Source organism: Setaria viridis, chromosome 6, assembly GCF_005286985.2.
Source record: "Setaria viridis chromosome 6, Setaria_viridis_v4.0, whole genome shotgun sequence".
NCBI classification, from domain to species: domain Eukaryota; kingdom Viridiplantae; phylum Streptophyta; class Magnoliopsida; order Poales; family Poaceae; genus Setaria; species Setaria viridis.
The window spans coordinates 7,740,268-7,753,734 of NC_048268.2; the positions used below are offsets into that span (position 1 = coordinate 7,740,268).

The 13,467-nt window shown below is 44.5% G+C and overlaps 2 protein-coding genes across 5 annotated transcripts; both read right to left on the reverse strand.

Annotated features, from left to right (window-relative positions):
- Positions 1-2,162: 2,162 nt before the first annotated feature.
- LOC117861328 (FLUCTUATING-LIGHT-ACCLIMATION protein 1, chloroplastic) lies at positions 2,163-5,268 on the reverse strand. Of its 2 annotated transcripts, none has more exons than XM_034744866.2 (6): positions 4,179-5,268; positions 3,951-4,059; positions 3,261-3,316; positions 2,972-3,127; positions 2,702-2,815; positions 2,163-2,565 (listed from the first exon to the last, which is right to left on the reverse strand). In XM_034744866.2, exons 1-6 carry the CDS (start codon positions 4,536-4,538, stop codon positions 2,548-2,550), a joined length of 813 nt encoding a protein of 270 aa, XP_034600757.1. In that variant the 5' UTR covers positions 4,539-5,268; the 3' UTR covers positions 2,163-2,547. The 2 variants fall into 2 exon arrangements, with proteins under 2 accessions (XP_034600757.1, XP_034600755.1); XM_034744864.2 differs by having other exon boundaries at positions 2,702-2,822.
- Positions 5,269-5,398: 130 nt separating this feature from the next.
- LOC117861327 (COP9 signalosome complex subunit 3) lies at positions 5,399-12,805 on the reverse strand. Of its 3 annotated transcripts, XM_034744863.2 has the most exons (13): positions 12,488-12,805; positions 12,254-12,363; positions 11,866-12,112; positions 11,725-11,782; positions 11,561-11,650; positions 10,605-10,667; positions 10,102-10,191; positions 9,763-9,921; positions 9,561-9,682; positions 9,102-9,174; positions 6,328-6,492; positions 6,041-6,154; positions 5,399-5,933 (listed from the first exon to the last, which is right to left on the reverse strand). In XM_034744863.2, exons 1-13 carry the CDS (start codon positions 12,673-12,675, stop codon positions 5,832-5,834), a joined length of 1,581 nt encoding a protein of 526 aa, XP_034600754.1. In that variant the 5' UTR covers positions 12,676-12,805; the 3' UTR covers positions 5,399-5,831. The 3 variants fall into 3 exon arrangements, with proteins under 3 accessions (XP_034600754.1, XP_034600752.1, XP_034600753.1); XM_034744861.2 differs by lacking the exons at positions 5,399-5,933; positions 6,041-6,154; positions 6,328-6,492 and adding an exon at positions 8,750-9,006 and having other exon boundaries at positions 12,488-12,799; XM_034744862.2 differs by lacking the exons at positions 5,399-5,933; positions 6,041-6,154; positions 6,328-6,492 and adding an exon at positions 8,750-9,010 and having other exon boundaries at positions 12,488-12,796.
- Between the last annotated feature and the right edge of the window lie 662 nt (positions 12,806-13,467).

The following is a 13,467-nucleotide window of genomic DNA, read 5'->3' on the forward strand; positions in this document are numbered from 1 at the left end:
AATCCCATATCTAATTGAAGAGAACTCGTCAGTACAATGATTAATTTGACCTGATGGGATCGGCTAATCAAGAAGGGATAAGCAGGAAGACAGTGCATGCAGGGAGGATAGGGTCAGCACGCGCACGTGAGAGTGATCAGAATAAAGAAGTCCATGTATGGCTAATACGCGCATACAGAGGTGATTAAAAGGGAAAGGGTACACGGAAGCTTGATAGAAATAATTGAAGCACGAGAGCTCGGATATAGCCACGTGAAACCCTAATCTAATTGCCTTGGCCGAAACAAGGAAAAGGAAGCTTCGTCAGCAAGGATTCTACATAATTAGCCAGGATTCTACATAAAAAAAATTAGTATCCATATATCTTAATAATTTCTTTTGTTTAGATATTTGTTACGCAAGTTTTGTACAGTTCATTATCATAGCTAATAGCTAATCAGGAGTCTAGGTAACCTCAAGGGTATAAATATGTGCACCCGAGGCTTGTAAAAGTTTATCTCTCGATCAACATATCAATACAATCTACCTTTTTCGCCTAGCGCCACCCTTAGGAGTAGGAGTAATATAGCTTCTCGACGAGTTTCTTCTAGCAAGCGGGGTTGCATCGACTTTGATCTCTGGCAAGCTCTAATATCTGTCTCTGTCGGCATCTTCTTTGACAAACATGGCTGTGTCACCTCGACCTCCAGCTTGTCTGCAAGCGTCGTCATTACCAGGTGTTCTAGGCTTTAACTACCGGACGCATCGCTGTGGTTTCGTCTAGATTCATCTACCAGTTATCTTGCCTTGATTAAGATCTAGCGGCTAGCTTATCTTCTAGGTATGTTACATTACTTTAATTGTCATATTATTAAGAGATTAACAGAGCATAGCCGGTAGTTTCTTATTCTTGACCCCTCGTATTGCTAGCCGCCGGATCCTTAACGTTAAAACACTACCTATGAGAGCTGATGCTTCAGTTGGATCTTATCCATATGTCTTGGTAATAGGATGACGTTACCGAGTTGATAGCTGAAGCATCGAGACCTTGTTGTTGCTAGCTTGTTTGTTAGGTTAATGGGCCGAAGTTAATACCCTCTCACCGTGTTATCTTGTCTAAGTTCCATTACACTGTCATGACATTGATTAGGATTCCATTAGCTTAATTAGCTTGTAAACGGTAGGCAAGAGGTCCTTGTTTGCTGTGTTCTAATCTTTTAGGTTAATAGATTGATGTCAATGCCCTCTCATTCGTGTTACCTTGTCTAAGTTCAATTACACTTATCAAGATATTGACTAGATCTGTTAGTCTATCTGATACGCGCATGGTAAGCAAGGGCTCCTTTTATGGCTACTATTATTAATCCTTGCATTGGCCATCGACTGTCGGCTCATTGCACTTCAATACTATCATCCAGCCGACAGGCCGTCAATACATCTTACTTGACCAAGTATTGTATGGGCTAAGCATCGTTGTTCTATTAGCTGGCCGATACAATGTCATCGTACACCTTGTCAATTGATGGTCAAACTGATTGGCACACCCCAAACCTCAAGAAACTCAGGACCTGTACTGGAGTTAAGCAGATCTCCCAGGAGGCCTTCGTGTGCGATGCGCGAGAGATCGCCGGCTGATTTTTCACGTCAACAATAATAAATTTAATGCTTATGAAACTTTTATAAAACTCCCGTTGAGACTGGCCTTAGTTTCACGAAGAGTTTTATGAGCATTAAATTTTATGCCATATCAACAATTTTGCTGACTTGGCAATGTCATTTATGAGGGGAGTTTCATCAGATGTGAGAGAAGTTTCATCCCCATGACACTTCGTTGGTACAGGTATCTAGTTCTCAATTTTGGTAACTGTGCACTGGCCTTGTCATCCCTTGTGTTAGTCCAAAATTCCAAAATGGACCTGATAAAGCTAATCTTTGCTGGGCTTGTTGAAGAGCCGAGAATCGTCTTGTGTGTGTACAGGAGACACGAGACGATCCACACAGTTATGGTTCAGTACACGGACGGACCCGTGCAGCCGTAGAGTATTCACACTCCTACTAAATTTTGCGGTGCATGAGCTGTTGCATTCAAAGTAGTACCCGGTGACGTGGACTTGGTTGCCGCATGCCTCCTACACCTGCCAACAACCATTTTTCGCAGCTGACTATCAACCTGTAGGAATCCATTTTGCAGTGCCCAGAAACACTCAAATGTCACTTTGTAGCTAGGCTAAAAAGGTTTCTTTGTACACAGTCCACACCCTTCCATCGTATATTTAAAAATAGAGGGAATATAAATGAGAAAACAGACACAGACCTTCACATTCTCAATAAGTTCAACTTCTAACTAGTAAGTAGTAACAACAATCTTGAAATTTACAAAACTTCCGATTTCGAAAAAAAAAATGTTCAACTCCTAACTAGTATGGACAGCCTAGAAGATTTCGAAAAAAAATAACTCAAGGACGTGAAGAGAACGGCGTCCCTGCTAGTCATCGCGCAAGGGTTTCAGGTACGGGTAATCCTCCTTCAGCTCTCTTCTGAGAGCACGTCGTTCTCTTGCTGAGGAGTCTACAGGACATGAATACCCTGAAACCGAAACTTGTGATTTGGAGCCGGATGAACAGAAACATATTATAGCATATAATACTCTTAACGAGAGATTAATAAGCTTTCAAGGCAGGCTTGCTGATGCTGCCTTGAAATGTCAATCGTCCGTACGTACCCGAATTTCTCCTGCAGGAATAGAGTTGAGCTTTCCCACTACTGCTTCTAGATCTGCAGAGCTTCTGACTCCGGGGAACTGCAGTGCTCCTTCCGCAGCGATCAGAATGGTTAACTGCAGACTTTGGGAATGTAGCAAAATCAGTCGCCAAGTCTACATGTTTCGTCAGGATTGAAACCGAAGTTTCTGAATGTCCAAACTGAATAGTAGCATGAAATGCGAAAAAAGAGTTTTTACTGTGAAAGATTTGTACAATGCAGTATACATTACCACTGTATATTCGTTTTTGGAGACGCCTGTTTTCCTCGAGTAGCTTCTCTTGCTCTTGATCCCATCCAAGTTGCTGAATGTTTCCTCATCGAATTTGCTCCTCTCTTCTATGGAAATGTTGTTGAAATGCTCCTTCCTATAATCTTTGACATCAGCCTACAACAAATGGCACGGGAATGGAATCACAGAGTCTTTCCAGTTAATCTAGTCACAAAGGGCAAGACGATATAGCAAATCTTGGATGCGCTGTCAGTTTGCAAAAGGGTCTAATACAGGATATGATCCTTACCGACAAGCTTGAAGAGATGCAGCTATCCTTGTGGCGGCGCAAGGAATGTATGGTCTCTGCAAAATGGTAGGTCATCGGAATATGATGGTATGAATCTCTCGATGCACGGGAAAAAAAATGTAAGGAAGTACTAGATGCCAGCAAAAGTTAAGGCAGTTGTGAAATTTACTTAATTAAAATGTTATACTGACAGTAAAGATATATGAAAACAGCCATTATGCTAATTTTCAACCAACATTTCTATGAATAACTACCACATCAGGTACACACCTTTGCCCTTGATATAAACACTAGAGGAGTACATTGGGTTCTAAGAACAAATAGGCTAGTCTACATAATTTCTCTTCATGTATATGTGTCTGTCAACTACTCTGTAATCGATGGCCCAAATGCAAACGAAAAGTAATGATTCCAATGGTTCTTTTAGTTTCACAGTACTGCTACATCATTTATCTCTGAAGTTTGAACTTCACATTGTACTTTAGACACAACTATTGACCTATATTATTATCCCATAATGTACTTCGGCAACGGTTAAGTCAAGTATCATGCATAGAAATTGTGCAGAAATAAGAGCAGGACTCAGAAAATGCTATCAGAGTGTTGCTGTTGTTCAACAACGAAAGCATGGTGAAATCAAAGACCAATCAAACTCGAGGCACAAGGAATTCACAATGGGCATTACATTACCAGTCAATATGAACTCGTACCAGCGCTGGTCAGAAGCCTGAACCTTCTCAGCGATCTTGTTCAGATCCTTTTGGAACGACTTCGCCGCAGCCACACCGCGCAAGGCAACCTGAATTACGGCAGAATCCAAGGACAGTTTTAATCTGGTTGAGCGAGCACCTACCGATGAAGAAATTTAATCTACTTGTGAATTGTAACCAACTGATCAGGAGAATCAGCAGCCAGGACCTGGAGCTTGACCACTGTCGTCGTCGGCGGGTCATGGTGCAGAGCAGCCAAGACGAGGGCAGCGGACGCCAGAGCGATGCCTCCCCAGAAAACCATGTCGTGCCGCCGCTTCGCCGCGGGGGAAAGCTCCACCGGCGCGGTACCGACCGACTCGTGGGTCGCCTCCTTGCCCTCCTCCTCCCCCGAGGGCGACGACGACGGCGAGGAAGACCACCACGAATCGTCGGATGAGGAGAAGTCGCAGGTCGAGGAGGAGGAGTCAGAGGAGGAGCTCCCGCCCATGGAGCCCCCCGACGCGGCGAGCGCGGAGCGAGGGCCCGCCGCAGCCGCGGCGGCGGCGATTAGCTTGGCGAGATCCATATAGGGACTCTTGCGGCGGGGCTCCGGGTCATCGGTGGTCGCGCTTGCGCGCCGCCGCTCGAGGCGGTGTCGCTGTGGCGCACGCGCGACGGGCCGCGGTGGTCGAGTGGAGGAAGAGCGTCGTGCGTCGTGGCGTTCTCGAGAGGGGAAGGAATGGGTGGTGGTGGAAGCCGGCGGTGGCGATCGCCATGGGAAGTGTTGGCGGAGAAGGCTACTGGGAGGTTTTGGCGTGGAGATCCCGGTGGAGACGGCGCGGGCCTTTTTGGAACCGGTTCACTCCAAAAAAAAAAAAAACTCCAAAAGCAGAGGAGTTGCAGAAATTTTCTAGAGCCCCTTTACCTAGAATTTTTTTACTTTTGTGGACGAAGCGAGCATGATCAGCATTAGCTAATAGTGATCACATTTTAGCCATCCATTCGCATGTTGAGGTTTTCCATTTGTGGCGCGGTACCTTTTAACTAAGGAAATGCTTTGAAGTTAACCATATATTTAAAAGTTTTCCATCCGAGTGATTTTAACTTCTGGAGCTCAAACGAATACTCAAATTGTATTTGAATGGTTGTCAATTGAATGTATCAGTACTATTTTAACAAATATTTGCTCAACTCGAAATATATGTCCTCCTGGCAGAGCAACCCAATCGAAATTATGAAATATCCACCTTCGCTTTGCTTGACCATGCTATGATCCTTGGTGTGGATTTTAATAGGGCCCCAATAGATGATGGGATTGAAGGGTAAGTGGTTTCTAATGGGGTCGACAATAGATGGTGGAACTGAAGGTTAAAAGCACATTTGGTCTTACATTAGGAACATATTTAGTTATCAATTGGAACATTTCATCAAGCTACAGGCAGTAACTAGAGCAAATGAAGCAAGATTTTTATCATAATAGCCATAATTGTAATATCGTGTATCTATGCTCGTCTTCTCTTTTTACATATGCCATAGGGTAATTCCATTACCAAAATGGAGTATGAACCCTAAGATGAACCTTCCTTGACATCTGTAAATACAGTCAAAATTGAATTCCATGGCTAATCTCAAACCTCGACAAAAGGGGATGCGGTAAGACGCCACGAGCTATGGAGAACTGGCAGTGGCAGAGGGCGGCGGTGGAGCCAGACGGGTGAAGATGAGCGCAGGGGACTTGTGTGGCGGCAGGACTGTGGACAGGCAGAGGAAGAAGAAATGGGAAGAAATGGGAAGAAACCTTTGTATTTTAAGAACACCAGCCACCGGAATCTAAACTTGCTTGCTCGTTGAGATCCAAGAACATGAATGAAAAACCGTCCTAATCATCACACAAGGCCTTCAGATAAGGATAATCCTCTAGCAGCTTCTCTTCTGAAACAACGTCGTTCTCTTCCTGGGGAGTCCATAGAACTTGAATACCCTGAAATAACAGGCCCAGTCAGGAACCAAATTATACAGATGAATTGCAAGAGATATAGTAATACTTTGAAGCTCTGAAAAAAAATCAATGTCATTTATGACTAGTACCTGAATTTGCCTTGCGGGTATAGAGTTGAGCTTTTCCACAACTGCTTCCAGATCTGCGTAGTTTCTCACTTGAGGGAACTTCAGTGCTCCATCGGCAGCAACCAGAATGGTTAACTGAGCATTAGGAAATTATCAGAAAACAGTCTAAACAATGTGCGATATTTCAACAAAGAAACATGAGTTCAAAATAATTCTATAGATAATGAGCCTAAACAAGTTCATAGTGAAGAAAAACATAGGTAATGATGGTTTTCCTGGTAGGATTTTACCATGAGAAGTACACATACCACTATGTACTCATTTCTGAAGCCATCTGGTTTTCTAGAGTAACTTTTCTTTTTCTTGATTCCTTCCAGGTTGTAGAGGGTTTCTTCATCAAATTTGCTCCTCTCCTCGATAGAAATTTTGTCAAAATGCTGCTCCCATGAGTCACCTGTATCTTTCACATCAACCTAAAACAAATGGTATGGGAAAATTCTAAGATTTAGTGAGTTACCCTATAGGAGAGTGCATATAAACATAATCTATTCAACAGCAGGTTTTTGACACTGTACATGGTTCTTACCGATAAGCTTGAAGAGATACAGCAATTTTTGTTACGACGCAAGGAGCATGTGGTCTCTGCAAAAACGGCCATTTATCAGAATATGCTAAACAAGCTACTGCCTGGTATGATTCTATTCATGTGAAAGCTTATGGTAAACATACAGGTATTGATGGACAACTCATAGCAGTGGTTGATCTAACACGATTTAATAAGGATGATTCAATGAAAATATTTTATATGCAAGTATCTGATCAACATTATGTGGATTAGTGGATAGTCGTTTTCTATGTGTAAATTGTAGTGCATGTATCAGGGATGCTGTTCGATCACATTGGTTCTTATTGATAAACAAGATAGTTTCTACAAATAACATTTGCAATTCTTGAAATTATTTGTATTCACACATTTAAGCAGAATGTAAAAAATTATGGTCGCAGATATCTGTCAACCTCGCTGCCATCTCTGGACTAACTACAACTATGTATCAATGTGTCTAGTAATCCACCTTTGTATGCAGAAACTACAACAGATGTAGCTCTACCTCTACGGCTCCCTTTGTATTCCGGAGATACCTAATATACTATCCAAACTAAAATGTTCATGTTCTGCAGTATCAGCAGCATTGATTGAGAGTTCACAGTTCAGTATTAACTGGGAGCACGCACTTGACAAGAAAGGGTCTGTTCACCGAGTTCAAATCAAAAGGGTGACTTAAAACTAACAGCAAATAGAAACTAATCTTGCAATGAAGCGGCAGATTGTTAAATGTACATGGGCTGCAAGAACTCAGAATCTGCACTACCTGTCAATATGAACTTATACCATCGTTGATTGGAAGCCTCCACCTTCTCAGCAATCTCGTTCAGATCCCTTTGGAATGATTTTGCCAGACCCAGCAACGCAACCTGAATCATGACAAAATCATCATTACTCCATCGATTTGTATATTGAGTAGTCACGGATCAAGAAATTGATACGGGGAAAATCTGCAGGACCTGGAGTTTGACTACTGTCGTCCTCGGCTGGGTGTAGTGTCTGACGGCGAGAAACAGGGCAGCTACGCTGACGGACGCCGAAGCTAGGTAGCCCCAGAACCGCATCTCCGCGTCGCGTTGGGCGGCCGTAGCCACCGGGGGAGGCCGCGCCGTGCCGACGGATACGTGGGTCGCCTCCACCTGCTGCTCCGTCGAGGAGGAGGGCGAGGAGGAGGGCGTCAACCATGACGAGGCGGAAGTCGATGAGGAGGAGGAGGGACTCGACCATGACGACGAGGAGGAGGACGATGAGGAGGAGGGGCTGGACCGTGACGAGTAGGAAGACGATGAGGAGGAGGAGAACGAGGACGAAGAAGAGGATGTCGAGGGGGAGGAGGAGCGGGAGGACGACGAGTACGAGCGCCCTCCCATGGCGCCGCCGGACGCGGCGAGCGCGGCATGCGGGCTGACCGCCGCCGCTACGGCAGTAGCAGCGAGTAGGAGGGCGAGATCGAGCGGGCTTTTCCGGGGCTCGTCGTCGATGGGAGCCGGCGGCGCGGCCAAGGACGCGCGACAGGGGCGGAGGCGGCGCGAGTCGCCGAGACGGAGGGAGCAGGGGTGCGGGTAAGGCGACGGCAGTGGCGCGTGGCGGCGCGTCCTCGGAAGGGGAAGCGGCGAATAATCCAAGCCGCCGGTGATCGCCATTGGTGGCGCGACGACAGGGAGGGTTGAGCTGCCGAGCGAGAGGTTTAGGCGTCTTACGTCTACAAAATTCACCAGCCTAATTTTGAGTCGGGGCGCGTGGATTTGGCAACAAATTTGCTGGATTGACAAACTCAAATCACGCTAAATTTCCAAATTTGTTGCGCATAATTTTCGAGAGTGCAGACGGCCCTGATTGGAATCCGTAGCACATAATTTTTTGTAGCTTGTTCTATTTCAAAAAAAAAACAGAAATTCGTAGCACAAAAGTTTTGTAGCTTGTTTTATAGCTCGTGCTGTGCGTGCTCAGCTTTTGTGCAATTCAAGATGAATAAAACTCAAGACTAGCACGAGATCAGTAAACACCAAAATCAAGGACGAGACCAAAATCTGCCGAGCAAAAGGTCTTCGCAAAGAAGACTATTTCCAGAATGCAGCACACAGCATGCAGATGCTGAGATGCCGATGAAACAGCCCCCGCAAACATCGTGAACACGACAAATTTCTATTGACTGCGAATAGTAATATCTGCCTTCTCTGACGGACCCGTTCTTTAAACCAAAAATTTACAGCATCTCAATTTTCAAAAGCCATAGATCCCCATCAAACTACCAGTAACCTTAAGGAATGGCCCCTAGCTTGGCGATTGTACTTTTCCAGTCACAAAAGGCTTAAATCATCTCAAAAATACTTGTGTGGAACGGAGTCGAAGTCGTCGTAGTCGAATCTTCGGTTATCCCGCCCTGTCTGCATTAAATCCCAAACTTAGCAAACCAGATTGGGCAGGGACAAGAGAAAACAAATAAAAAACTCGTCTGAAACACTGAATTGAACTAACCTTCAGTAAATATGCAGGATCGCAAGCCATGTTCTCATCAATTGAAGCCAACTTCTTGGACAAAGCCGTCAACCTGGGGCAATTGTTAAATCAGTCAAAATTACAATATCAGGTGTTTCATGTCTAGTTCTAACTCAAATGGCGGCATAAACTATGTATCAACTTCTCTGAGAGGCTGCAGCAATGTGCAAGGTGCCAGAGACATGGATTTTTCACATACATATGTGACCACATGAGCTATCCAAATCATTCGTTTTTGAATCAATGGTGAGATGGATCATGGGTAGGTGAGAGGTAGTAGATCAACGGTTGAGGTAAGTCATGTGGTCACATGTACATGTGGTTTTGCATTTTCCAAGGTGCCAGGATTGGAACTACAATGCTAGCACTAGGATGGCTTTCATAAATCCGAGATTGCGATGACTGTTGATACCAACAGCAGTAGTAGGGCCTACACACCTCTGAATAGAAGTGTCGATATGATCCACCATCTCAACACTTTTATATTGTTCAGGATCTTCATGAAAGCTGACCATGCCATCCTTCTGGTTTATGGTTGCATGGATCTCTCCATCTTCAATCTGGACCATTAGGAATTAGGAAAGTAAAAATATGCCATTTTTTGGTATTCATTCAAAAAAGATGTAGAAAGAACACCTACCATGCGAAGTACATGCATTTCAGCATCCCTTGGTGTGTCAAGTTGAACAGATCTAGCAATATCTTCAAGTGACAGAGTTAAGTAGGTCTGGGTCAGCCTTTGGATGTTTCGTTTGTACATCGAGGAGAGCACTTGCTTCGCCAACCCTAGGTTGTTGTCCTGCCAGGAAAAGGGAGAAGCTGATAATTAGGGAAATCAATGCATGCATTATTTTGCTGACTTAACTTAGGAAGCATATAAATCTGACACGGTCAACAGGTAGGTAGCAACCACTGTTGCAGGTAAAAAGAAGATAATAGTACGGAGAATGGCAGCCAAAGTGTACAGAGAAATACTCACGGATTGAAACACTGCTGCATTTGATTCGACAAATGTCTCTAAGTCAGTGTAGCGACCGTTGCCATAGCATGTAGAAAGCTCAACATAAATCTGAAAATATTAACAGAAGGAGAATAACATCATAACAGTTCTAGACTACCTAAAATGTATGTCCAGGCAGTCAAAAGGTTGAGATTCTATCACCAATAAGAGCAAAATCTACCATATATGTTAGATTTAGAGCATGAAAAGTGGTAGAACCTAAAAGAAATGGCAGCACCTGATTATCTCTATAACTTACGAAATATCAGTTCATTATTAAAAGTAATAAAAAGATGCTAAAGATATCACCAGTGTCCTAAGTTAGGCCAAGAAACTGGAATGTATCAATGTAGCAAAATTAAACTAACAGTAACGAAAACTAGGCAGGGCTACTGCATTCAACATTGAATTCTAATATTATGATACCATAGCATATTTCATTCAAATGATGCTTTTGAAATTAAAATCGGGTGGAATGAGACCTGGGCATGATTTTTCATATTTCTTTGAGCAGTGGCAGATGTATACTTCGGAAATGATGGGACCTGTTACACAAATTAAATTACAGTCAATTTAACTTCAAACTTCTTCCTTGGAGTGCACAGAGACAAGTTGCAAAAAAAATTCAAATCAGATATCAGATCTATCAACACAGTTATTCAGAACATCCAATTCACCGAGTCAGTGATCTTTAGGTGTTTCTCTCACATACAGGTAAAACCACACCAACAAAACAAAGACAGACATTGAGTAGACTAGAAGATAAAAAAACAAATACAAATGTTGGTACCCTAAACTCAAATTATCAAGACTACCATGATTGGGAGAGAAAAAAATCAACTTGAATTCAGATATGAAGAGATATTCATTAAATTGCGAAGTGTATCTGAATAAACCAAGACAGAAATTTATTGATCACAAAAATCCTTGCCAATCCTGTCTGCTTTATGCATCAATTTGATATTTCTTTGTGTGTGAACAATAGATCTAATTTATAACTTAATCTAGCAAGGGGTGAAGGAACACTATAAGCTTAATATGCCCATAAAAACTTGGTTTCAAGACTTTTTAAGCTGTTCAAAATCTTGAAAAGAGTATAGAATTTGTAATATGAAATTGTGAATTGACCATATTTCTAATTGGCATAAAAGACCTACAATAAGTGACACAGAATGTTAGTTGAATGGCATCACTTCACCTTTTCACCTTAAAACTGATATGCTATTCACAACAGCTGGGAGGAAAATACTTGTTACATCAACAAATACAGGTAGTAATGGTGTCAAATTTACGTCTTATCGAGCCATTGCTACCGCACACAATCCTAGTGGGGAATAAACTTGCTATAACTGAAAATCAGGTTGGATTTTCCTGAAAATTGTGTCTTGTAGGTCTGCACTAGACATACAGCAGTAGAGAATGCAAAGCGGAAGCTTACCTGTCCATTCTGAATGAGCGAAACAAGGATGTACTTCTTGTAGGCTTCCACAGCAATCGCATTCAACGATGACATTGGGGCAGTAACAGCCTGAAAAACACCTCAGTAAGCATCAGATACAATCCAAGCATCTAACAGGGAACTGGCATAGGTCAAGGCCTCACATTGTGAAGAAGCTCCGAAGCTTTAGGAAACTTCTTGAGCCCAATGTATATCATCCCTCTGCAACAGAAGGCAAACTAGTAAGCAAAAGCCACATGAACTCCAAAACCATAAACAAAGCACATAGCGGTTCCAGTTCAGACCCGTAGTAGCAGTAGAGGAACAGGTCCTTTGGCTGATCGACTTCGAATATGTCATCCTCCAGGACGCTCAGGCCAGCCTTGTACTGCTTCGCCAGCAGGCACAGGAGAAGGTACTCGGCGTGGACCGGGGTCAGCTGCTCGGGCGAAGCCTGGATCTTACGGACTGCCGCACGCAGTGGGGCGATCCCCCTGATCGGGGTGTTGAGCAGCATGACCTGATCCTTGAACACCCTGCACACATTCAGGACTGCGCAAAAAGAACGATCAGGACTGCACAAAAAGAACGATGGTTAAATTTTGTGGCATTTCAACCCGTTGAAAAGCGATTCATAACGGGAGTTAGAGCATTGCGATTGGGAATCGATCTGGAGATGAGAACAGCACGCACATTTGTCGGGCGCCAGGCGTATCTGGTCCGCCGAGCACGCGGTGAGGAAATCGGCCACGGTGACGAGGAAGTCCGCGCCGAGATTGGCTCCCGAGGTCGCGCACGCCTCCCTGCAGTTGAAACAGGGGGGAAAGTTAGGAGAGCAGAGTTTGGGGGAGAGAGATGGCGATGGGTTCGAAGGTGGGGTTAGGGTTCGGCGAGGGGCGGAGGGAGGGAGGGAGAGAGGCAGCGTACAGGAGGTAGAGGTAGCCGAGGGAGTGGGCCTCGGGGCTGAGGTGCGCGAGGAAGGGGACGAGCGCGGCGGCGTGGGAGCGCAGGGAGTCGCCGTCCGCCTGCTTGAGGAGGCTGTGGAGGTGGGCCACCTCCTCGGGGCTGCCGGAGAGCCCCTGGATGTGCGCCACGAGGGCCTCCAGGGATTCCATCAGCGTCGTCGTCGCCGCCGCCGCCGCCGTTGTGCCCGCCCTCGCCGTCGCCGCGGCCGCCGCCGAGGGGTGGTGGTGGGGTGGGGGTGGGGTTTCGCGTTCGCCTTCCGCCTCGTTGGGGTTTCGGGGTTTGGTTTGCGTTTGCGCTGCGGCGATTTGCCTTTGGCTATGCGGTTTGTTTGGGTTGGGAGTTTTTTTTTTTAATCTTTTCTGATCTAAGAGCAATTTCAAGTACTTTGAAAAATTCTTCCCTAAAATTATGTATTAGGGTTCTTAAAAAAAATTCCCTCAAATACATATCAATCCACAGTAAATCACTAATAAATAGCCTACAATATTTTAAAACAGGCTACGCGCGAGTGTGCGGGAATCAGGATTGGGGAGAAATACCAATGCTAAAATATACGTGGTGGTATGCTGTTTTTTAACGTTGCTAAAAAATTGGGGAAGATTTGGGTGGACTATTGGAGTTCGTTTTTTCTCTTTTTTTTCCTAAAAAGAGTATTAGGGTAAGATTAGCAGCCTATTAGGGTTGCTCTTGAGTTTTTGGACTCTTTTCGTTTTCTCTCTAGGGGTCTCCGTGGGATCCAGGCCGTCCATTGGCTTGGGATTTAAGCTGCCCCGTCTATAAATTCACCTGATCCCTACCTTAGGGGGTGTTTGGGAGCACTCCACTCCACAAAAAATTGCTTCACTCCACCCACTCCGAAAATTTCGCAGCCAAACACGTCTAGCTCCAGCAACTCCGGCTCCAGGAAAAAAGGTGGAGCAGGGGGTAGATCCACGTTTTTT

Excerpts from the sequence above, each read along its gene's own strand:
- LOC117861328 (XM_034744864.2), bottom strand. The coding sequence starts at position 4,538 with ATGGATCTCGCCAAGCTAATCGCCGCCGCCGCGGCTGCGGCGGGCCCT. Across the intron at positions 3,128-3,260 it reads GCATCTCTTCAAGCTTGTCG|GCTGATGTCAAAGATTATAG; the intron begins GTAAGGATCATA and ends CATTTGTTGTAG. Across the intron at positions 2,823-2,971 it reads CCAAAAACGAATATACAGTG|TCTGCAGTTAACCATTCTGA; the intron begins GTAATGTATACT and ends ACATTCCCAAAG.
- LOC117861327 (XM_034744863.2), bottom strand. The coding sequence starts at position 12,675 with ATGGAATCCCTGGAGGCCCTCGTGGCGCACATCCAGGGGCTCTCCGGC. Across the intron at positions 10,668-11,560 it reads CGCTCATTCAGAATGGACAG|GTCCCATCATTTCCGAAGTA; the intron begins GTAAGCTTCCGC and ends TTTGTGTAACAG. Across the intron at positions 6,155-6,327 it reads TCAGAAATGAGTACATAGTG|TTAACCATTCTGGTTGCTGC; the intron begins GTATGTGTACTT and ends CCTAATGCTCAG.